Source organism: Watersipora subatra, chromosome 3, assembly GCF_963576615.1.
Source record: "Watersipora subatra chromosome 3, tzWatSuba1.1, whole genome shotgun sequence".
In the NCBI taxonomy this organism is placed as follows: Eukaryota; Metazoa; Bryozoa; class Gymnolaemata; order Cheilostomatida; family Watersiporidae; genus Watersipora; species Watersipora subatra.
The window spans coordinates 64,533,984-64,560,805 of NC_088710.1; the positions used below are offsets into that span (position 1 = coordinate 64,533,984).

Here is a 26,822-nt window from a genome sequence, read left to right on the forward strand (position 1 = left end):
CCCCGAGAGTCATGAGAGGTAAGCCCCGATAGTCATGAGAGGTAAGCCCCGAGAGTCATGAGAGGTAAGCCCCGAGAGTCATGAGAGGTAAGCCCCGAGAGTCATGAGAGGTAAGCCCCGAGAGTCATGAGAGGTAAGCCCCGAGAGTCATGAGAGGTAAGCCCCGAGAGTCATGAGAGGTAAGCCCCGAGAGTCATGAGAGGTAAGCCCCGAGAGTCATGAGAGGTAAGCCCCGAGAGTCATGAGAGGTAAGCCCCGAGAGTCATGGGAGATAAGCTAACGATGCTAACTATAATATTTTCCGGACTATTAGCCGCTCCTCTATATAAGCTGCTCTATTTTTAAAAATCGATAATAAAACAATACATAGGCCGCACCTTTTGTATAGGCCGCAGAACCCATAACAGTGCTTTTTAACACGGCAGCAACTTTGCTGGTTAAAATGGAACAGAAGCAATAGAAAATAACCAGTATTAACTAGACTTCATTTTTGTGTGTGCCCGTGTTCTATTTGCTAGATGAATAAAAAAGCAACGTCTGCTTCTTTTCATAACTTTTCTTTGGTTTTGATTCTAATTCCAGTTAGTGCGCCCCTAGCGGTAAAAGAAAAACCACTGAATAGCCACAGCCTCTAAATAAGCCGCATCGCTCAAAACATCTGAAAACAGTAGCCACTAATAGTCCGGAAAATATGGTAAATTTATTCCAAGGCTTTAATTTTGGTTGCTGAAAGTATTATAAACATTGTTTGTTTATGTCATTTGCTTTCATATTTTTATTTTCAACATCTGGTAGATTATTGTTTATTTTATAAATTTGCATATTTGTAGCATACTGTCTGATAACCCCAAGGCTGTTGTCTAAACTGGGCTTACAATAAATGGGAGCTTTAACTCAGCTTCTATTGTACATTAAATGCCAGTTTTTACCGCAAAACCAATGGTTCTGAAAATTATTGGTAATAATTGGTTTATCTTTAATTAGGTTTTTAAACATTTACATGTATTTTAACTTGTCAATGATGTCAAAGCATTCTTTGGCTTTCAAGGGTGAAATTGAATTATTGATGAAAGTGGAAGTCATCTGCCAATATTCCGACGCTGCTCAACACCTTGAGAATTATACTAAACTGATGTAGACACGAAATAAGTCAGAGAGCAGTACATAGTGCAGTAAAACGAGAAATTGAAAGAGGTACAAAGAGAATTACAAAGAACAAAGGTACTAGTTGCTGGAAATTCATTTACATAATATTTTTCCGTTTTGTTTACTCTTTTTCTGGTGAAAAGATTCTATATTTATTACTTTTTGTACTCAGCATATGTCTTCCTACAACTTGAGGGTGATGTTCGGGATGTGCTATGCATAAGGTTTTATAGGCTTTTTGCTAGTGTCCGACTTATTGCACCATGATGGCTAGTTGCAACGCAATAATTTCTTATTGCTATGTATGGGAAATTTTGGAAAGCAAGCAGAACGATGTGATTGGTCAGTTTAAACAATAGCTATCAAACTCTAGCCCAACCCACTTACGTAATATAAATACTGACGCAATTGTTAAGCGAGTTTGGTTTTGTACTTTTCTCCTTATATAGACGCGTGAATATTTTACAATAAAATTGTTTATTCATTGCAGAAATACTACTTTCTGGTTGTGATTAAATAGTTGACAGCAAGCTCAGAAAAGATAGTAAAAATAATTAGATAACTAAAAAGTTATTGATCTAGCAAAAATACGAGTTCTCTCTTGTTGGTAAGAACATGTAGTATCGCAACTAGCGTTGAGTTCATCGCACTCTGTTGGTTTTAGCAGAGCAAAAGTAAGTTGGTTTCAGCTCCCTTTAGTCGGTTTCAGCAGGTTTTTCAACAGCAAATGTTGGGTTCAGAGCACAGAGCAGAGCACTAGTGAGTTGGTTTCAACACCCTCAAGTAGATTTCAGCAGATTGTAGAGTAGCAATGGTGGTTCAGTACACTATATTGGGTTCAGCAAAGCAAGAGTGAGTTGGTTTAATGGATAATAGATGGTGTTTCAAGAGGTTCCGTTGTAGGGATGCGATACGCCTATTCTTTAGTGCGCACAGTGCATCAAGCAAGGGGTTAACAAAACATAATCACAGAAAGATCAAGATGGCAATGCGTACAAGGCATAGCACCGAGCAAATGATCTTCTGGTATAATGACACTCCAAATGTAAGGGCTAATGTATCTGCAAATTTACTTTACAGCTATGCTACACGATTACCCATAATAAACATATCTCATGCCATTAGCAACTCGTAATCCACCAATTCTTATTGCATATGTAAAACCGGCAAAAGCAAAGTGCATAACTTTGTGGCAAAAGGTTACAATTAAAAAAATTGTGACAACAAATTAAAAGGTTGTTTAAAAAATACGTCCTCTTTAATTGACTGTCTCCTCTAATAAAGCGCCACTCTAAGAGAAGGGTTGAAAAATAGAGCGCCATGGCGTTCAAATGAAGGTTTTACGGTATGTTAGAAGTTTGGAGTATTCCTCATCAATTTGTAGTGCAATTTATTGGGCCAATCTTGTTTAGTTTTTTAGGGTTTTGTAGTAATTTTAAAGGTACAACTGTGCTCATGACTTGAGCTGATAAGTTTATTTTTTAGCTAGCTGGTTTGCTGTTTGCTTTCTCTGTGATCTTAAACATCAAGGAGGCACGTAGTTAGTAAATTATGCTTGTTCAGACTTTTCAAAGCAGTAGCATTTCATTGGTCAATTACTCTGGAGGAAATGAATGACGCGCTTGTACATATCAAGTTGTCCTTGTCCTTTCAGGCTGATAAACTACCATAAGTACTCGTGTGTGTAATAGTATTAATTGACGTGACATTTTAATACTTGTAATTGTGATCTCGCCAGACCGCCAAAGACAGCCACAGTGAAAGCGCCGTATTAAACATGTAGATTACAAACACGAACTGAATTTAGATTTTGATCATGCCTTGCGGTTTGGTACCCCTCCCCCTGGCCGGCCAGTCCATCTCTTCCTGATATGCTCTGACTCTTGCTACAAGACTGGTACACATGTAATTGCCTACAACACTTATCATTACAGTGTGTGACCGTCTTCAAAGCGAGCTTTGTGAGATGACCTTATCGATCCCGTGAAAAATTACCAAAAAACAAAAAATACAAAAATTACAGCTCAAATATTCATCTCCTCAACAACAAAAAACATTTAGAGGTTGTTCAGACCCTCGAAATGGTGAAACAAAATCTTTGTTGGGCCTCTCAGAAAATAATATTGGTCAGATCAGATTAGAAATTTTCCCACTAAAATCCTCAAAGCGAGGCCACAGAATGGGAACTCTTTGCAAAAAATTCTGCACAATGTTTTAATTTTACTTTTGTTAGTGGTTATGTATATACCGAATTTTTTTTATTAATTAGTATTTGTATTAGTAACACTTTGCAGTTGAGATTAAAAGTAACACAGCGCAGAAAATAAATAAAATACACCTGCAAGTACCTTACTCATCTACAACTCTACTTGGTTTATCATGAATGCCTCGGGTTGTTCTTGGCCAGAAAGAGTTTAATAATGCAGTGGTTTTTAAAGCTGGAACAAACAAGCCCTTTTCTTGTATTGTGTGAGTGTTTTAAAAAAATATCAAATGAGTCTTCTATGTCATTGCTTGCTTTCACCGTTACAAAGAGAATTAACCTTTTATCTTGCCTTCTCTTCGACAGTGAAGGGAAATTTGTGTCAGCTCGCAGCATAGTGAAACTAGCTGTATTTTTTCAAACGAAAAATAAAACAGAAGAGCTCTATTTCCAATTTTTTCATGCTATTTTTCAGGTATGGATTCCAAACTTGACACCCGTACTCAAGAAATGGTCGAACCAGGGTCTTGTGAGCTACTTTTCTAGTTTTGGTATCTGCATCTTTTAAAACTCTTTTAAGCATTCCAAGAAACCTGTAATCTTTGGACTCAAATGGAAGAGATATTATTTATATGCCTTTTCCATTTGAGATCAGTACTCAGCTCAACACCGAAGTGGGGATGGGAATTGACATTAGGAAGCTGCTCTCCAATAAGAAAAAACTTTTGTTGAGAGTCCTCTTCCCCCACTGAAAGCACTGAGCATTTTTAGCATTAAAAGATAGTTGCCATGTTTTGGCCCAAAGCTCAAGTTTGGTGAGATCAATTCGTAGAATGTTACTTTTATCTCAGGTATTATAAAGCAAAGCATCACTAGCAAACAATCAACATTTAGATGTAATACCTGAAGGTAGGTCGTTTATGTAAATCAAAAATAACAAGTGTAGAGTTTTAAACAAACTCTAAAACTCTGGTGATTGTTGGGATTGAGAGTAGAGGAACTTTACTGATGTGTACTATGCCAGTTATTGCTTTATTGCATAACACCGTGAAGCCTGTTAAAGTATGGAAATCGTAATAAATTCAGTCCATATCAGGTACAGAAAACATGACAATAATCATGGTAATGCTTGAACACAATTGCTGCCAACAGTATTAATTAATTCAAATTGAAACTAATGAATATAAACTGAAACATGAGTGAATAAAGTTGCGTAACTGACCTGTTCTATCTCTATGGTGGCAATCCCAGTGGTTTAATAAGTTCAATATGTTATCTATAGTTCGCGGCTATGCCTTAGTGGATGCTCTGTTGTATCGCATTCACTGAGTCAAGCTATACTTGTTAATAAAAGCAGGTCAGTAGAAGGGCAAAAAACTACCAGTAGAGGTCACCCGTTTTCTGTTCATTGGCCAGATTTACGCGCCCATATGCCCCCACAACCAACCAGAAAGCAACTGAGTCAGCTTGAAGTGTAACGAACACTCAGACTGCTGACCCGGCAAACAATGGTCTATCAAATATATGAAAACATAACAACCTCCTGCTGAGAGTCAGATGCTTTCCCTACAAAGGGTCCTAACACAGATCCCTGAGGTACCCCTGTACAACACTTCACAGCCGGGTGACTCCTGACCATCGACTACAACTGCCCGTTTTCGATTACCAAGGAAATTTTTCACCCAGTTTACAATGCCAAGGCTTATTCTGATTTTGGCTAATTTAAATAAGAACTTTCGATGGCTCACTGAATCGAATGTCTTGCGAAAATCCAGAATTATTAAATCTGTAATTAATCCGTGTTCTCGACTTATAGCTAGATCATTAAACGTATAGACTAGCTGTGTCTCACATGACCTATCACTTCTAAAACCATGTTGAGATTCGGTTAGGATCTCATTTTGATCAAAAAAGAATGACTATGTTTTGCTAATATATGCTCTAGAAGTTTACAAGTTATGCAGGTAAAAGAAACATGCCTGTAGTTGTTAGGCTGGCACCTGCTATCTTTCTTCTAAATAGGTTTCACTAGAGCCATTTTTTATAGTTCTGGTAGTATGCCTGTACTAAGAGTATATTTAAATATTTCTGTTAATATATGAGCAATACACAAAGACAAAGTTTTTAGAAGTACACCAGTGATGTTATCAGAACCACATGATTTAGATGTTTTAATGCCTTGCAACAGTGCATGAACACCATCAAAGTCAACTATTAAATTGGACTGGTCTGAGGTAAAAGAAACAAAATCCTCCTGGAGTTTTGATCCACCATCAGTTACAAAAACGGACTGGAAAAAATCATTAATCATGGAAGCTTTTTCTTTAGACAGCTTTGCTATTTTCCATTAAAAGACCAGTCTGGAATAATATCACTGGCATTTGCCTTATTTTGTCTGACATATCTGTAGAAAGGTTTGCTATCACCTGAGAGAAGTGGCTTATAAAGCTTTACAGAAAGATTACTTTTTTGGCTTGTTTTATTAGATGTTTGTTACGCTTCCAAACTATGCGGAATTCCTGCTGTTATAGTGAGTGAAAAAAAATTTCATAGTTAAATACAATAGCTTTTGTTTTTCCAAAGCATTCTTCGATTTTTTACTAAACCAGCCAGGCTGATCACTGGCAGTTTTGACTTTTGTAGGAACACACTTCTTCAAGTCCAGCATCCCCTTCACAAATTTTTCATAGACCAGATACATATCTTGCTTTGAATCAATGCTCTGAATAATTTTTTCAGTTTTTTAATTTTTGGTTGCATATAAAACGTGTTTGGTATTACGCATGTAATCAAATTGTAGCAGCACTTTACATGGTGCCCCGAGTGAGGAAGCGACTTTAAAACTTACAGAGACCAATACACCACACTATGGAGCAACTGTTAGCACCAAAACCGCTGGCGGATGGCCCTAACCTACCCGAAGAGTGGCAGATATTTAAACGAGATTTCGAACTTTTTCTCACGGCAACATCAAAGGACGACGCTGAGAACAAAATCAAGACGGCTTACCTATTAAGAACTATAGGTCGTAGAGGCAATCAAATATACGATTCTTTTAATTGGACCAACGCTACTGATAAATTAATTTACAGCGAAGTCATAAAGAAATTTGATGACTACTGCAAACCGAGAATCAATCTCGTAGCCAAGACACACTCATTGCTGACATGCAAACAGGGGAATAAGACGATAGACAAATTCCTCACTGAACTACACGCTATTGCAAGACTGTGTGACTTGAGGGAGCTATATGATATACTGGTGCTGCAAGCACTCGTATCACGTATCGACAATGACGAGATAAGAAACTTTTTGATTTAAATGACACTGACTTGGACAGAGCTGTCGAATTATGTAGAAGTGAGGAGATGGCCGCTATTGACTACAAACTTATGACTTCGAAGTTAGAACCATCAACAGAACAGGTTAACCTGGCCAAACAGACCACCCTACCGCAACACTGCTGAGAGTAAGACTGACAAGCCCAGACTGACAGACACTTCTCGCTTCAATAAATCAAACACCACAAGACTGTCAAAGAACTCAAACTGTAGAAATTGTGGTGACCCTCACCCGCCCCGGTCATGCCCAGCGTATGGCAAGACGTAATTATTATAAGAAATTCAACCACTTTGCTGCCTACTGTAGATCCCGGAGACGTTCGTCCAACCACATTGACAACCACACAGACCGCCAATCATTTGACTTGGAATTACTCATCAGACGATGACGTCGAATTACACAATGTAAGCGCTATATTTATATCAGTACGAGACTGTAAACTACTAGCCACTCTTACGACCAAACCGGCTGAAACTGATTCTGAGTGCAGACTGGAATTTCAACTGGACACAGCAGCTACTTGCAATACCCTAAACTCAAGTGACTATGACAAACTGGGCAGACCAAGAATAGAGCCCACTAAGACAATTCTGACTTTGTATGACCAAAGCACTTGTACTCCTTTAGGCTGGACACATCTCCCAGTACAAAACAAACAGGGACAGTACATGACTCTAAAGTTTCTAATTGTTAAAACAAGGCAGCACAGTCTTCTATCGTGGAAGGCGTGCCAAGAACTCAACCTACTTCAATTGGTACCAAATGGCAATCAAGAGAACGTTAACTTAACGACTACTGACGAACACATTGACACATTACTGACGGACTATGATGACATTTTTACTTGACTTGGAAGACTCAAACAAGAGTATAAGATAGAACCCACACCTGACTCTCGACCCATACAAGTATGACCTCGTAAGGTGCCATTGTCTATGAAAGATGACCTCATAGATGCCATTAATGAACTGGAGCAGCGTGGAGTCATTGCTAAGGTGGATGAACCAACCAAATGGATCAGCCATTTACAACCCGTGCGCAAACCAAACGGCAAGATCAGGATATGTATAGATCCACAAAACCTCAACCAATGTATTAAACGCAATCGTTCTGTTATGCCAACTCTAGACGACATCTTACCACACCCGAACAACGCCAAATATTTTTCACTATGCGCTGCTAAAGAAGGGTTTCACCAAATTCCCCTGGCTGACGAATCTATGGATCTGAGCACTTTCTGGACTCCAAAAGGAAAATATAAGTACTTGAGGATGCCGTTCGAAATCGCCTCAGCGCCAGAGGAATTTCAAAGACGACTGACGGAGGCTCTTGCAGGACTAGATGGCATAACGGTAGTGGCTGACGACATTCTTATTTATGGAACCACCAAAAAACAGCACGACTGCAATTTACAAGCCCTATTTGAACGTGCTCGGCTGACTGGACTCAAACTCAACAAATCAAAATTCCTTCAAGATGAACTACCATACATTGGACACCTACTCACAACAGCCAGGCTTCAACCTGATCCTAAAAAAGTGGCTGCTATCAGTAGAATGAAACCACTACAACCCAGCAAGGCGTGAAACGTTTTCTAGGACATGTGACATATATGTATAAATTCATTAACAACTTGGCTGCAGAATCTGAACCTCTGCGACGTTTACTCAAACATGACAACGGACATGACTTTCAATGAACTGATGACCAAACAAATGCTTTCAACCGACTAAAGACTTTGCTAACAGACTCCAAAACTTTACAGTACTTTGACTGCAACAAACCTATTACTGTACAGATGGATGCTTCGAGGGCCGGAATTGGGGCAGCACTTATGCAAGAAGGCAAACCTGTAGCATATGTGTTGCGCAGTTTGACTGATTCCGAACAGAATTATGTACCCCTTGAGCTCGAATGCCTGGCTATAGTATTTAGCACAGAACGTTTTGACCAGTATATCTTTGGATACCGTAATGTAACTATCCACACTGACCATAAACCTTTAGTCCCTATTTTTAAAAATCAATACATAAGGCTTCAAGGAGACTACAGGCAATGCTACTGTACCTGCAACGATACCCTAACATAAAAGTGCTTTGGCAAAAAGTGACTGAACAGGCGACTGCTGACTTACTATCACGTGACTCATACTTTGACTCGCCAAACCACCAGAGACTACCCAAACACATCTTTCAGATTGACCCACAAACAACTGACTTCCCTGTTGACGATGACTTGACTCATGAAATCCGAACAGCTACTTCGCAGGACAACGAACTCAAAACACTCAAACAACTTATCAATTGTGGTTGGAATGCTCCTAAATGCACTACATATGACAAATATTATCACTTTAGAGAGGAATTAACCATTGAGAACAACATTGTACTCAAGGGACAACGGACAATTATACCGAAGGTGTTGCAACGACGATTCCTTAAACTCTTGCACACTGGCATAGAGGTATAAATTCAACACTTAGATGTGCTCGGCACACCGTCTTTTGGCAAGGTATCACTAATGACATAAGGAACTATACTGCAAATTGCCCTCAATGTCAGAGGGACGCTCCTCAACAGCAAAAGAAGACCATACTCAATCACCGAATTCCCATCAAACCATGGACTAAGGTGGGGATCGACTTATTTGAAAACGACAATACACACTACCTGGCCATTGTTGACTATACCATTGACTATTTAGAGTATGAGCTACTGTATAACCAAACTGCTGAGACTATAATTCGAAGCGTCAAAATCTGCTTTGGACGACTAGGCATTCCTGAAGAGGTTGTGACTGACAATGGACCTCAATTTACATCTAATCAATTTGCTATTTTAGCAAAACCTGGAACTTTAAACACACTACCAGCTCACCCTATTACCCACGATCAAATGGAAAAGTGGAATCAGCCATGAAGATCATCAAAAGGATACTGCGCATATGTGCTGAGCCCGAACTAGCGCTATTAGAATACAGAAACACAACAAAAGAGCATATTACCACAAGCCCAACTCGGCAACTAATCGGCCGACCAACCAGGTCGGTGCAGCCACAATGTAGTGTGTCCGTAGCGAACAATGGATTTTGGGAAAAACAAACCTGAAATCAAAAGCGTCAAGAGAGTTACAACGCTAAAGCCAGAGATCTTACACCATTGGCGGAAGGCCAGCCAGTCTTGGTTAGAGACTGGAGACACCACAAACAGCAATGGCGAGAGGCACATATCAACAAACAACTGACCAGCCGATCATATGCCGTACAACTCGACAATGACCTTACACGCAGGAATAGGCGAGACATTAGACCACTACTAGCAGATCATAGTGCACCACCACCTAGAACCTGAATTAGCAACTCCACAAACCAGTCCTGAGAACACTAGTCATGACATGGAAACTTTGATTAGCAACCACGCTGAAGCTGTGCCAAGGCTACAAACCATGCCTGATACCAATAGTCGCGACACGGAAATTTCCATTAGCAACCACACTGAAACTGAACATTCCAACCGTAACGCCAATGCACAGGCCAACCTAAAACGTTCAACTAGAACCCGCAAATCGCCCACTTGGATGAAAGACTATACTCCAGCATAACCACACACACTTTCCAACCCCGGTGATGTTTGGTATTACGCATGTAATCAAATTGTAGCAGCACTTTACAAAACGTAAGGCTAGACGAAATTTGGTAATTTGCTATGGGACTCAAGTGCAAAAATGTATACATGTCTGAGATAGTCAAAAACAAGGCAACACGTTAATATGAATATAAAGGGAAAGCGACGGAATCACTCAATAGAGGAGCAATTTTAAATCAAACAATTCATGTTTTAAGGAGCTGAAGTTTTATAGGACTACTGACGTGTAGTCGACTACGACAACAAACACGGACAAAATCTACACACTAGTTATATTGGTCTAAACAATTTTCAAATAGTTTTATACGGAAAACTACTCTCGACCTTAAAATCAACTATTTTTAACAACTTTATACTGATGGGTCTCCCCTTACTCCTCGGGACAATCTAGAGATCCTAACGAAATAGGAGTCTTCTGTCAAATTTCCGTGTCGAGCCTTCTTAGCCATAACTTCGTAAAAGGTAGTTTTATGAAATTTACAGTGTTGTCAAGGAAGTCGATAACATCGTAGTTTGTAAAAACTATATTGGTAAAAATACATCTACTGTGTAGACTGTGATTCTGATTTAAAGTTGATAGCGCCTTCGTGCTTTCCCCATATACCGTTTTGTTATCTTATTGTGTGCAGCGAGTGCGGTTGATTATATTATCCCGCGAAATATTGCAATTTGAATCATCATGGGAAAAAAAGACTCCAAGAAAAAAGGTGAGTACTATTGATTTGGTCTGTGTTTTACTGTTAGACATTTGTTTATGTAAATACATTTATTTATTCTATCAGCAAACTTACATCCAAGGGTTAGTACTATTTAAAATGTTGATCAGACAACTCCTTATATAAGTATGTCAGCCTTCTGTTGCTATGGCTATAAAATATGTTTTTGGACTTAATACTCGACAATTCCTGCATTCTTATGTTCATTTTCCGTAGGGCTTTTATTTGAAATGGATGTAATACAGCGATCAAGCAAATAATATGAGCAGACTGATACAGTGAAACTCGAAATCATAATTGTTTCTATTAACCGATGTATATGTTTTGTTCTTCTGTTTAACATTCAGTGTGTGACCAGTTTTGAGACTAGAAGTCCCGGGGGGTTCACTCTCTTCTATTCATCCCCAAGAGCTTAGTCTGAGATGTTATAATATGCACCCTTTCTACTGACTTACACATTAATAAAAAAACTACCCCTTATCCCTTCATCACCACAGGCTAATTGCTCCTTTTTTGCTCATGATTACCCATTTCCACTGTGTGGAAAGGGGTATTCATGTACCAAGCTGAAAAACATACCCTTTATGAGAACACTCTAGAATATCAAGTCACCAAAAAACACCCCTAAGACGTGCTTTATTTCGTCGAGCCCTTGGGAATGAAAGGTGAGAGTGAAGCCCCTGAGCTAGAAGTGTGTGTAGTAAAAAACATTAGGTGTTACAACTGCTTCTAACCAAGCAAAGGACAAAACAAGCACTGTCTTGTTAAGTATTATTTACATAGACTGCAATAACAAACAGCGCGTTAGTGTAAAAATTCAACTGTTATAAACTGAAAGTTGTCTGATCTCATGAGTATGGGGTTCTTGAAACCTGCACGCGCGTGGTACGGCATGTCATTCAATATTCATACTGGGGTTTGCATTGAAAGCAGTGGTGACTACATTTATAACAGCCATTTCTACAAATAAGAAATACTCTTATCTATTTGGCAGTTTCATTCAACCATCTTTTATTTGACTACTTGTACTAACGGTGTTACTAACTAAAAAATGCATCATGTTTGTTATTTATGCTCCAAATCAATTATGCTGAGACAGATAGAGTAGTTCTTAAATTCCTCTCTGTTCTCAGACATGTTAACCTTTAATTGAACACTTGCCAAGACTGTTCCTAAGCCAGAGCCATTAATCGTTTCCACTGATGACATTTTAAATTACTCCGGCAAAAGAGTATTTTCGTTCAAGCTTATGGATTTATTGGAAGGATGATGCCAACACATTTTATTTCTTTAGAAGTGTGTCAGTATAATTTGCCACGAAGTTCCCATTTGTTTTGTTGGTACCATCATATCTCCTACAGTATTTGGAGCTTTTGAAAAACTAACTGTGTCACGCTTACAAAAGGAATTGCATTGCAGGATCATGTGAGTCCAATGTGTACATGTACAACTGAAATAATGCAAAATTGACTTGGTAAACTCTAGAGTTGTCTCTTTCCTATACATGTACACATATACACATGAGTCTTCTCAATCTATACATGTATTCATATATTCATCAGTCTTCTCAGCCTATACATGTACTCATATACACATGAGTCTTCTCAATCTGTACATGTACTCATATACTCATGAGTTTTTTCAATCTATACATGTACTCATATACTCATGAGTCTTCTCAATTTATACATGTATTCATATACTCATGAGTTTTCTCTATCTATACATGTACTCATATACACATGAGTCTTCTCAATCTATACATGTACTCAAATACTCATGAGTCTTCTCAGCCTATACATGTACTCATATACTCATGAGTCTTCTCAGCCCATACATGTACTCTTATACTCATTAGTGTTCTCTATCTATGCATGTACTTATATACACATGAGTTCTCAATACCTAATATGAAATTTCCAAAATAAGCTTGTGCTTTTTATGTAGCTAATCCAAATTACAAAATTTTCTATAACTATTTTTACCCTTGTTATATCTCATCTTTGTATTGTTTATCTATGTAAAATGAAGGAATATCAATTTACTTACAACTTTGTTTGCATTTGTAACTCTGTGATCTTCAATATAATATCTACTTGATAACTGCTTCATTTCGTAGCTTTCATGATAGATTTAAATTTGCCTGTGTTTAGAGATTGCGGCTTAACAAAGACATATTATATCACTTGATTCTTTTTTGGAAAAGCAAAAATTTTATGGTAGCCTTGAAATAATATGTTGTGAAACTAACTACCTTTTAAATCTGTTGCCTTTTTTTGGCTTCAAACAATCATAGCTTCTAAGCAAGAGCTTGATATCTTTAATAGCAAGGGCTGATGTTGAAACATACCCTATACTGATACCCTATACCCTATAGTGATTTCACCGATTTTTTCACCATCACTCAACGAGTTACAACTAAGAATTGGCATGCAAATTTTTTACAGCAAAGTATTAGCAGAATATTGCGCTTCGAGTTGCTGCATGATGTGCATATTTTTAATTTCAAGGGCGGCATCAAGGTGTTCACTTTCTATTACCAATTATTCTCATTTAGAACGTAATATCTATTTCTAATTGTAATTAAGTTTCATTTTATAGAGATAATCCTAAAAGATCGCTGTATTACGCTGAAACGCGACCAGCAGCTTTTAAACTTACCGTTATATACAATGTTGAGTGTATAATATCTCGAGTCTGTCGAGGCTACTTGATTATGCAAGACTCTTTAACGATAGACCTTTCTGTAATACTTGTATATGGCAGAGGTCCATGTTTATCACAGAGACATTCACCAAAACATTTGCCACCATTTGCATCCAATGATATCAATCTTAACTCTAGCTCTCCGGTGCTTGTTCAGGGAGTTTATTGTCTATAATTCTATTAGTACTGAGTATATATTTTTATGGTTTGAAAAGTTGCCAAAGTTGTAGGCCGACATCAGCTATAATTATTTTGGCGATAAATGTAAAATTATTAATTAATAACTTGAATGTGTTACTTGATTAGTGAAATTATAACGGCATAGGTATTTTAAAAAAATACTGATTCTGTATATAACAAAAAAGCCATAATGGTATTATGGCTGACTAAATTCATCAAACGCCAGCACAAAACTGCTCTACGGATATGTAGCCATCTTATGATATTCCGATAACAGAACATTAGCCAGTTGTTCCTATTCTGAAGCTTAGCTCACATTGAACGCCATTCCAAAACAACACTGTTGAGAAGCTAATGGAAGTCGAGTGTGAGCATCGACTTAATACGCTGCAAATGGAAATTATTGGTTTGGTCAGATGTTGTCAGCGCTACTTGACTTTTGCGAATACTGACAGCATCGGATCGCATTTCTGATATACCCTATGAAATTCAAAAGCTCCCTAAATCCGTCAACCGGTCATTGTGTCAGTTGGTTGCACTGCTGGTGGATACATCTTTTGTAGAAGGAATATATCCAATTTATACCTTTTACAAATGTATTCCATTGCTTATTAATGCTTCTCTTTGTACAGCTTTTTAATCTCCACTCTCAATGTAAAAGAGTAGAGAGTCAATGGGAGGGAAATGTTCAGCGGCCAGTGACCACAGTGTAAGATTAACTTCAGTCAAGTGAATAACATGTCACGAGTTATTTTTTTAATCATTAATCATATTTCTTGTATGGCTTTTACTTGGTTAAATCTATGGCTTTTACTTGGTTAAATCTATGGCTTTTACTTGGTTAAATCCACACCTGATACAGTGTTTAGTTACAATTGTCTTTTGTAAATTTAGAGCAGGGGACTTCTTTCTGTGCAAACCACTATAGACGCATATTTGTAGGTCCCTTTTTACTGCTGGTAGGTGGTATGACAAGCCAAATAGTTACATTCACTGACAATAGAGATTATTTGACCTGGCCTTCCTCTTGGCTGTTGCAAGGCATGGTTTCAGTAGCTTCGCAGTCAATGTTTATCGTGTAAAAATATATCAATGTAAATTAACGAATATGGTCAATCTTCGACTTGAAAGTCATCTACATGTGAAAAGGTCAACATTTACAATTTATATTCAACTGGCTCAAATCTGATAATAGAAAACACTGGCTCATGGAACCTTAGACTTGTACTGTATGAAGTATATTCTAACGTCTAGGCGATTATTTTTAGAGTTTCTAATTTCTACATTTGTCTTTAATTTTTAATTTTTTGACTGCTAATGAGTTTAGCCAACATCTGATACTGTTTCTCCGTTTAGCGAACTATTGTTTGGGTGCAGTAATTGCAGCCGTTTGCTGCAAATTGGTTCCATAAAAATGCTTAAATTAAAAGTTGGCCTAAAATCCACAATAGCCAGTAATCTTATCTGCACAGGTTTTCTGCTATGCTATACCTCAATATTTAGCTGCTTTTTTGTTTTTTTTAACTCAGTGGTTTGGAAATTGCCTCTATGGTCAAGTCTGAGCTAGCAACCACTTCTACATATTTACTTTTTGAACAAATAATGTAAAGTTTTATCAAACATTGTTTCAATATGCGAAGTAATTTCCATTGTACAATGTCTGATATTTTTCAAACCACTGTTTTGTATGTAAAAGTAACAAAAGTCCATATAAGTTTAAAATAAAGTGTAAATATAAAAAACTATATAAGCTATACGTCGTCTAAGTTAGTTATGCTGAATACAGTAGACGCTCCTACAATGTAAATAGTTTGTTCCGGGAACGTTTATGTCAAGGATTTTACGTTATATGAACAGTGAAATGCATGGAAATGCATAATCTGTTCCAAGATCTTCCGAAACTCTCTCTTTTAGCGCATTCAATAGGAAAAAACTTTTTTAATGGAAGGACTGCATAGCAACTGCAGTATTAATAGTTCGTATTGACAGGTTTTTTTACTATTTATCAATTTCACTCGGTCTTTGGTTCATGAATACGGTAATTTTATAATAAGTTAAGAACTTTAACGGCACACTTTTAATGTCAATTTACTTTGGTTATTTTCATTTTTCTAGACAGTGATGTTTGTTCTGCAAATGGAAAATATAGCAAAATATTTAATGTCTAAAATAAAGCAAAACAAAAATATATTGTAGCTTTACTATAAAATTAAGAGCGGATTCTGTCTGACCATCCGTCTATCCATAGCCAGGGTTTGAGGTTAGGATGAAAGAGTGCTTTCGGCTACACAAAAGCTCGTGACATTAAGTTTGGCATATCGACACTCTAACTCCTGCACCAATACAAGTTTAAGGCTTGTTAAAGTATTTCATAACTATCAGACAGCTACTTATTTTCTGTGCTTCGTCGACACACCTGATGATCTCGAATGGTGAACTCTATTGCTAGGGTAACTCTATTGCTAGTGTATATATATAATACAGCAACCCCCTATATGACGTTTTTCCTTCTCTCAAGTGCGACAAGAGAAAAAGTGATTTTTAAGGCTGACTACGAGATTCCCGTTAATCAAACAGAATTTGAGAATTTGCACCGACTTGATACTTAAGGTTATATGGAATTCTTTATGTTATACGAAGCAAAAACTTTACAAAAATTCTTTACGTTATGTGAAATTTAGTTATAAGAGGTATACGTTATAGGAGTGTCTTTTATATTTCTATCACTCACTGTACTCATGAACCTTTCACCTGGACCTTGCATCTGCATTAATGTGTTTAAAGTGAAGTAACAATATAAGTATAACCTTCGATTACTTCATTAATTTAGGTTTCACATTTAATTTTTTACATAGGATCATTGAAATTCATTTGTTTTAATGCCATCTATGATCACTTGAGCTATTTATTACTGTTTCTGTGCTCTGGAATAAATTAAACTGCATACAATATATTTTTGTAAAAATCATCACTTTATATTGCAATGTCGATTTCTAGAAGCAATTATTGGAGGGAATTAACTTTGTAGGTATGTGGACGTTTGACTATGCTTAAACGGTTCTGTACTTGTGCCATACTAATCTAACCATCAGTGCGGCAGTCAGTCTACCTGTGAAGTTAATTCGTTCCGATATCCATTTCATTTGGAGCAAATATTTCTATAAGAATATATTATAATTTGCTAACGTTATTCTCTCGGCCAAAACTCACAAAACTCCTTAATAAATATTATAGGTAGACATTTTTAAGTAAATTTAAAAATATAAATCAATAAAAAATTTATGAGTAGAAGTTTGGAAGTTTGTTGTCGCCTTACCTTAGAGACAGGCAGATGTAAGTTTAGAGTTAAAGTAGTGATATATATAAACGTAATATAGCTTGTGAATAGGGGAAATTTATATTAGCATAGCTCATATATTGGGGTAATTTCGATGTTTTTGCATTATATTTTCAATGTTGACAAGTCTGTTAACGTCTACTTACAGAACTGCGAACACTTCAAATTTTCTATGTTGATAATTATTTTAGGTGGAGAATCAAATACTTGTTCACATTTTGTATCATATGATGGAAGTTTGTATGTCATAGAGATCATAAAAGTCATTGGACTGTATACTATGGTGGCATGGCATGCTGGGTGCAGTACCAACGAGCAGATCTTTGGTCAAGCTACTAATTAGGAAAATGTCTCAGTGCGACTCCCCCGATAAATCATGAGTAAGCTGTGTAAATGACAGCTGCTCTTGCAATAAAGTAAAGTACATGGATAGGCGTTGCGGCTAGTAAGCCTTAGGTTGTTTTCTATCTGTCACAAAAAGTAGTATCGGTGTTTGGTTCCTTTGGTGACCGGAAAGCTGATCTTTTAATTAAGGTTATGATGGGAAAATAGCGCATCGACATCTGCTAAACTTCCTTGAAACGTAGAAAAATAAATAGTATGCACCAATTTTGTTTACCACATGGGTTAATAACTCACGATCAACCTGGTCTCAGGTGCCCTGTCGCATGGCAAGCATTCCACAATTTTCTAGACCTGGCAAATTTAGTGACACACACCAACCTGATGTTGCTCCGGTGCTCTGCCAAACCTCCATCCCTTTTCTATGAGCATTCCATGTAGCAGTAATAGGTAACAGTGTAGCAGAGTTGGACACAGAATTACTGAAAACACACTCCTATTTGATCTCCTTCAGATTACACACGCCAGCAGAGCTTGTAAGGTAAGCCCTAAGCTATTACATATAGGTGATTAATAGGAACTTGTTATTGAAGGCTCTGCCCTGAACCAGTTGGTGCAGTCCACTACTGGACAAGCAAAGGCGGAATCTGGAGATACTGGTACGGCTTCGAAACCTAAGAAGAAATCTAAGAAGTGGAAAAAGTTTAGTGCGTCTATAACCAGGTCTGTTTCAATGATACTATCTGTCTGTGTAACTATAAGTGTTCTGTTATTTCACATAACCATGGGCTTCCCTATCGATTTGCAAATTCCTGAGTGATTACAGAATAATAATAATAACATTGTCTTGTTAAAATTGAAAAGAGATTACACAGAAAATTCCTTTTTATGTACTTCCGATGGATTTCAGAATATGTAGCTTGTGACAGTAGCAGCTTGATGTTGCTGGTTATTGTATTTTGGTTGTAGTACATTGAAGAGTGTTTGCTGTACACTCCACTTGGGAGTTGTCTACTAATGGCAAATATTACCACAAATATCTCTCTCGCTTCCATGATTGTAGCAACTTTCCAACTGGCTGCCATAATGATTTATTTTTGATGTGATGAGGCGTTGATTTTTTAAAAGTTAATAATACACATTGTTGTTTAAAAGGTAATAGATCATTTTGTTAATAACTGCTGTTATAGCTTATATACGCCTCTTTGTTATCTCAGTCCTTTTTAGTCACACTCAAGCACAAAACACTTTCATAAACATTTTATAAACAATTTACCAGCATTGCTTGGCTAGTTTTACCTTTTTTGGCCGATTTAAAGTCTCATCTGCATATCAATATAGGGCATTGCTTTGGCTATAGCATTGCTTTGGATAACCGTGTGTGTTAGGACTCTATGTTGAAACTGTGTGTGAAGTCATGACTTAGCGTGCCCCAAATTCTATGAGTGTCTACAAAACCCCTTATATATTTTATAGTGTTTTAGCTGAATCATCATGCAAGAAGTGACATATTGTTCCAGCAATATTTATAAGTTGTTACTACGCATTGTGCTGTTCTGCAAGAGTTTTATAACATCAGTTGTTTATGAATTTTACTGTGATAAAAATGATTTAAAACTTGCTTGCCTCTCTCCATGTAATAAAATTAGCATATCAAAATATTTCATAATCTAAATTGGTCTAGCAAAAATCCTAACTATGCTCTAATAATAATCGACTAGAAGAACCAGTTTTAGGAATTGATACTTGAGGTAATTGGCTACCTCAAATAGTCGACTACCTCCACCAGGCTGCAATTGAATGTACATGTATATCGCCTTTCACTTACACATACTCATATACATATGGGGAACTGGATGATGAACATTTTATAAATTAGACAAAGTATATAATTTTTGACAAAACAAAAGCCTTATACATGGAATCTAACTGATTTAGTTGTCTTTAAATGTACATAGCATAACAAAGAAATATATATAAAAGTTAATCTTGTCTTGACTGCCTTACTAGTACATGTTACGACAAAATGTTCTGAGATTGTTGGTAGCAGTACTGATTGGATTTGGTTATCTCAGCAAACTTTCGGAGATGATTTGTATGGCTGGTACAGATGATGTATAATAATTCTGCTATTCTCTTTGGCATTTGTTTACATGCTCCATTTAGTTTAGCCTTAGAGTCCTAAAAAAATTAATCTGAGATGAATAACATAAACAAATACACAGGTGTTCATAGGCATATAAGAAAGTTTAGCAATTAATGTTCAACATACCTAAACTTGGATAAAGTGACAAGAGCAGGCAAGCTGCATTCCAAGAGTATCATAAATAAGATTTAGGCTACATATAGCCGAGGTGGTTTGAGATACCGTTGAGGCTTTTCGTAAATTTTCTTATTTCTTGGTCAGCAGTGACGATTTGTTTCAAGTTGGAAGCGTTAAAAGCGCATCATATACGAGGATATGTCACGGGAGTAAACCGACATGAGCCAACTAGAGCTGGAGGTACATACGTTAAGGGAGGTGTGGCAACTGTAAAGTTTACAAATGCTTTGTTGGAGTTTTTGGGCAATAGCTGCAGAGCATGTCATTAATAAACACAGATAATTGACATTGTAGCTATCTGGCTCTCCACTCGACTATATAACAAATACTTTCGTCGGCTGTAGTTTTTGTGATCATGGTAAAATTGATTCCGTTTTATATGAATGTTATTAATCCGGCAACATTTGTTTATTTAAGCTTGGTAAAAATAGTTTTATGTTAAATTTTTGCTTTGAGAAACACTTTCTGCATTCTAATTTGAATGAGTTTGTTTTGAGCTGTGAGCTTAATAAATAATCTTGACCATGATATAATCACATATAGTTTGGATCACAAATTCTATTATGCAGTAAGAATTGGAATCCGATATTTGCATGAAGAAACACCTTTGATTTTCGCCTCACTAGCAATTTATTGCATGATTTGCAACATCAAACATTCAGTTTTTTGTTTCATTGAGTAGCCTACAATATTATAGTTTCTCTGTCATTAGATGTTATCTTCAGAGATGGTTACAAGTTTCTATACAAATGATAAGGCTATTCTTACCAACTAGGCTAAGCTTATTAAAAAAACTTTGTTATGGAAAAATGTTACAAACAAGGATTACGACAGAGGCAATGATTTCTGCGACTGTCACTTCTTACTATGTCACGCATCAATAATTTTCCATACTTAGATAACCAGTTTTGTAAGAAGGTTAGTCTAACCTTATCTTGACTCAAATGGTAATTTCTTGACTCAGGGAGTTTCAGTCTGTATCGATGTTTCCTGTGTCTTTTTTCTGTCTCCTGTGTCCTTTTTCTGTCTCCCTGTGTCTTTTTTTCTGTCTCCCTGTGTCTTTTTTTTCTGTCTCCCTGTGTCCTTTTTCTGTGTCCCGTTCTTTCTGAGCTAAGTTATATTGTCTCACAATGTGCCAATGTGCAACTATTAAGAGTTCTAATGGTATCTTGTACATCTGAAGTTTGCAGTTATTTCAGTGTATGCCATTGCTTTTTCTGTTCATATGTTGAAGGGTTATCGTAATGGTCTTTGTCATTCATTTCATGTTTGTTTTGTCATTAGTTTAAGTTTTACTTTATATGAATGTAGAATTTTGGCTTGCCTTAAGGATGTAGATTGCTTGTTTGTCCTTCATTAAAACAAAATATCTGGAAAGAATACTGTGAATGCCTTTTTTTATACGAATTCTGAAAAACACTAATGGCTTTCGTTAAATCTGACAGAGATGGTGGTGAATTGTGGCCTGCAGAACATGGTACGTTCGTTTGCTCTGTGATGTTTTCAGACCATTGCCTTTCGAAGTTGCTTAGGAGAATTGGCATGATAGATTACAATTTCCAATAGCTCAGGTGATGCTGTATTCATGTACAAGTATAGTGAACAAAGAGAATTCAACATTTCTCTCCTTGTATGTCATTAACAGCAACACATTTTTTTGTATCCGGACACTTTTGTTGATGGCCAAGTTGGAAAGGAAGAAAGTAATATTGTGCTGCTAAATATGCTATCATTTCATTCATATTGTTGTTGATATTTTCATTCAAGCGAGTCAGTTTATTTGAGAAGCAAGTCTAACTTAGAACATGAAGGAAATTGTCTGTTTTTCTGCACTACTATCACATCAGCACTGTCTATAGCGGTATATTTTTTATATTGTAATCTGTTTTAATAAGACATTTGAACTGTCATCTCCAAATTACCAGCACTAGTTCTATCCATACCGGTATCATACCAGCACTAGTTCTATCCATACCGGTATCATACCAGCACTAGTTCTATCCATACCGGTATCATACCAGCACTAGTTCTATCCATACCGGTATCATACCAGCACTAGTTCTATCCATACCGGTATCATACCAGCACTAGTTCTATCCATACCGGTATCATACCAGCACTAGTTCTATCCATACCGGTATCATACCAGCACTAGTTCTATCCATACCGGTATCATACCAGCACTAGTTCTATCCATACCGGTTGTAATGAAATTAGATACGTGTATTATTTCTAGCCATTTCTTAAAAAATATTTCTAGTAAACATCAGCCCCAGACTTCTTTGTTTTCAAGGTATAATAGATAATTACCTCAACAGATGTGTCACGACTATAAAACAGGTACATTTTTAATAAATACTAATGCTTTTTCCAGTCTTTGGCTGCTGGGATGAATAAGCTTGAGAGCTGCTGCTGCGGGCGTTGGAGCGCGGTCCATTAGCGATTGGCGTGGCTGGGACTACGACTAATTTAGGGTCCGGAATGTGCACTAATTTTGTCTAACGTTTTTGCATTCTTGGTTCATCTTGGTCAACTGTCTTCTCTAGAACTGGTCAGTAGAGCAGCAGTCTTTGTCCTGAGCAGTATGGCTCAATAAGTTCACCATTATTGGTGATAAAGTTTCTAAGTTTATAAAGTTGTTCTTTTAAAAGTTCTCAAGTCTACAATATTTTCAAGTCTATTTTACCAAGACAAGCCACGGAAGGCAACAAGGTCAGTTTTTGCCTATTAATTTGTGCATTTCATTTTTAGCAAACTGTTAAACTTTTACACACATTAGGATTTGTTACATTCACTGTCTATTTCTCATTTTATGTTTATTTCACAATTTATGGCTAATTCTATACATTTGAGTTGCCTCTAAAACATTTGAATCAATATGTATATTTTTACACTGTTATTAATAATTGCAACTGTTTTATATTGATGTACATGTCATGCAATTCGCATTGCAGACTTCACGTTGAGCCAGTTGGGTTAAATAAAGTCTCATGAACCACAACTACTCATCAGTAAAGCTAGCTCTCCATTACGGCTTGTCACCCTAGATAGCGCCTGTCGCTACAGTGAAGTCTTGACCTCTACCATTGGAGAGTCAAGTTTACAAAGTCAAAGTGAAGTTCAAGTCTACAAAGTCAAGGTAAAGCTCAAGCTTACAAAGTCAAAGTAAAGTACAAGTCAAGTCCTTAGAGTCAAGTAAAGCGCTGAAAGGAAAATACTGAAGGAACCTGTAAAGACAAGTAACGTATCAATATTGGACTGAAGTAAATAGAATAGCTACAATATTTTCTTTACTTCCATGTGTGGCTTTATCAACCATTTTTAGCTTGGTATTGTATTGCCTTGGTTAATTTCTACAAGTCTGCTCGTTATTGTAAACTGAGTAGTTTTAGCTGAAGTACAGTTGACAGTAGTTGAAATTTAAATTCACAATTTTTACAAGCAAATTTGGTGCACATCAAGCGGCTCCTTTGATTGTCCGGTTTCTGCTCGGTAATTGTTTGTGGGGTCGCCATCCTTTGCCGCGCCGCAGTGCAATTCCTGGTAATCTCATCAAGTAGCTATTTAGCTGATTGACAATTTTGTCATTCGTCCTCTAGGCTATATTCACATGTAACTACTGTATTAGATGGGCACGCACGGGTAGGTGCCATCGTTAGTGTCTTACTGTCTTTAATTATTAAAGGGCTAGTTTTGTTTATTTTCATAGTAGGCCGAGTTGAAAGTTAACTCATAATTTTGTTCTCTGATATGGCGTCAGAGGACGAATCAAATCATCAAACTAATATGCAATCACTTGAAAGGTCTGATACAGATGTAGTTTCCAGGCGTGAGTCTGTACGCCTAAAGCTTATGCATTTGAATAATGAAGTAGCTCAAGCTATAGTTGAGGAATTTGAGCATATGGACCATTTTTTCGGTCAAACTGAAGCTCACACAAGAGAGCAAATAGAGCAATATAGTGCCACTGTTGATGCCAATTTGGAAACTATTGAAGCAAACTATAAGGAGTTAGATAGATTGACTGAAAATAAAACAGATTTAGAAACAATCAAAAATATGTTTGACTTGTGTACAAGCAAAATCGCCGTGAACCGACAGAAGCTTACAGTGCTACTAGAGGAGATGGACCAACCTAAACAAGATGATGAGGAAGATCTTCAAGAGGCGTCTGCTACCTTTGCTACTCACATGGAAAAGTTTAATCAACTGCTGTCCCGAATGAGAGAAAGAGAAGCTAATACCATAACTGAAGCAACACCTTCAGCTTATAGCCGGCCAACTGTTATGCCTACACGCACCAACAACGCAGAAGTCAATGTGGAATCCTATAACAGTATTGGAGCTCAAGATACAGGTCTACAAGTCATAAAAGATCTCACAACTAGTCTTATTGCTTCAATGAGAGCAACAAAGAGGCAGTCTCTGGCACCTGCTGTGTACCATGGTGATCCCATTACCTTCACAGAATGGGAAATGGATTTTGACGCTTACGTGGAGACTGAAGGTTTGACAAATATTGAACCCCTCCGTCACCTTAAAAGGTTTGTGTCTGGTAAGGCTTACAATGCCATCAGCGGGCATTTCTTAACTAATACACTATCTGCATACTATGATGCAAGAGCAGTGCTGAAGGATAGATTTGGAAACAAACACAGCGTAAGCAGAGCACTACGTAAAAAGCTGTCGGAATTCAGCAAGATAGGACCCAAAAATAGTTCTATGCTAAGGGAATATGCTGACTTGCTGGCACATGTTAGATCTGCTATGAGCGATGTTACCCAGCTAAACATCTTAGATGATAGCGAGGAGAATGAGAAACTAGTTGCAAAGCTACCCGATTTCATGATTAGAAGTTGGGTGAAAATAGTCAAGGAAAGACGTCAAGCCAGGAAGCCGTATCCTGACTTCAAAGAGTTCACATCATTTGTTATTGACCATGCGGAGATCATGGAAGAGCCATTGATGCAGCTGACAAGCATGAATTTGAAAGACAAACCCAAACAACAAAGAATCTACCCTAGTGCTCGAGTTAGTGCTCTTGCAACATCTACTGTTTACGCTAACTCCTGCATTTGCTGCAAGAAGCCTCATGCAACAGCCGAATGCTACACACTGAGAGATATGAAGGCGGCCCAACAAGAAGCCTTTGTTAAACAACATCGTCTATGCTTTGGATGCTTGGGTTCCTCAGATCACAAATCTAAAGAATGTCCAAAAAGAGCAACCTGCAAGAAGTGTCAGAAAAGACACCCCACCGCCTTACACAGAGAACCTCATGAATGGGAGCGAAATAGGAGTACAGATACAAAGGCTCCAGAAACTCAAACTAACACTTCAGGTGGGATGAAAATGGAAACCAAGCCCAACAAACAATACACAAGCACTCTAAAGGAATCTCAAGGGAACACTGCTCGAGAGGATTCTTTGCAAAAGACAAAGAAACTTGATGTCAAGTTCACAAGTTGTGCAGAGAAAGGGCTAAATATGATTCTTCCTGTTTATGTTTCCTCGCAATTTGATCCACAGAAAGAGGTACTTATATACGCTATGTTAGATTCACAGTCGGACAGCACATTTCTCACAACAGACGTTGGAGGCATGCTGAACACAGATACAACAATAGAAGATGTACAGATGGAAACTCTAAATGGATCGACACTTGAGAAGATCAATTTACACCACAATATTTTAGTTAGGGGTTTCCACGAATGTACCAAGCTAAGCATAGCAGCTTACGCTTGGAATGACTTCTCATGTGACAAAGACCAGATACCTACTAGAGATAATCTGGCCAAGTATGAACATCTCGTCGAAATCTCCAAGTTTCTTCCTCCCCTGCTTGATATACCTGTGGCTATGCTGATTGGGCGAGACTGTTCAGATGCCTTTGCACCGATAGAGGCAATACATGGACGTAAAGGACAACCATTTGCTGAGAAAACAGTTCTAGGATGGACAGCTATGGGCAGTGGTAAAAGACAAAATGGTCGTAAAACACCAAGAGTATCAGTGAATGCCTGCAATACATTTGCAAATATACTATCTGATGATAGTGACACGCTAAGCTCTCAAGATGACATAAAGTTCATGGAGATTTGGAGTACAGGAACTGTACAAAGAAATGATGAGTACTTTCAGATGCCATTACCCTTTAGATCGCGGTCCAAACTACCTAACAATCGTTTGCAAGCAGCATTGCTGGCTACTTGGCTTAGTAAGACACCGCAACACGAGTTAGATCTTAGAATTGACGAGGAGCATTACTGGTCAGACTCTCAAATTGTGCTCAGCTACATAGCCAATGACTCCAAGAGATTTCAGATTTATGTAGCAAACCGAGTTCATGAAATTAGAGAGCACTCACAAGTCACTCAGTGGCACCATATAGCCGGGGAGCACAATCCAGCGGACATAGCGTCCAGAGGGATAGAATTCCACAAACTAATGAAGAGTATCCGGTTCCATGGGCCTGAGTTCTTAAAAGAAAAACAAACATATCCTTCAGCTAAACAGACTGATTTCCAAGCGAAACTGGGTCAAACAGATCCAGAAGTGAGAAGAATTAAAAAATGCAACACAAAAATGAAACAACCTAATCCAGTGCTCAAGCTCATAGAGCACTTCAGTACCAAAATTCGACTTCTACGAGTTGTTGGAACACTTCAAAAGATGGTACGCAACAAATCATGGAAGCTGGAACCACTAGAGGCAGTCAAATGTGTGACATGCCGCACACTACGAGGAAAAAGCTCTTCTCAGCAGATGGGAGACTTGCCATTAGAAAGAACTGGAAAGTACCCCCCCTTTAGGCATACTGGTATGAACTGCTTTGGGCCTTTTGAGGTTAAAAAAAGGCGTACTGAGCTGAAGAAGTATGGTCT

General features: G+C 37.6%; 1 protein-coding gene across 4 annotated transcripts in view; it reads left to right on the forward strand.

Annotated features, from left to right (window-relative positions):
• The first annotated feature begins 10,930 nt into the window (after positions 1–10,930).
• LOC137390189 (uncharacterized) overlaps positions 10,931–26,822 on the forward strand; it is a 30,233-nt gene continuing 14,341 nt past the window's right edge. For 3 of the 4 annotated variants that reach the window (XM_068076478.1, XM_068076479.1, XM_068076480.1), the window contains exons 1-2: positions 10,931–11,041; positions 18,209–18,338. In XM_068076478.1, coding sequence (XP_067932579.1) covers positions 11,014–11,041; positions 18,209–18,338 — 158 coding nt within the window. In that variant the 5' untranslated portion in view covers positions 10,931–11,013. Of the gene's footprint in view, positions 11,042–18,208; positions 18,339–19,966; positions 20,119–26,822 lie in introns of those variants that run through there. The other variant, XM_068076481.1, reaches the window with a different exon arrangement.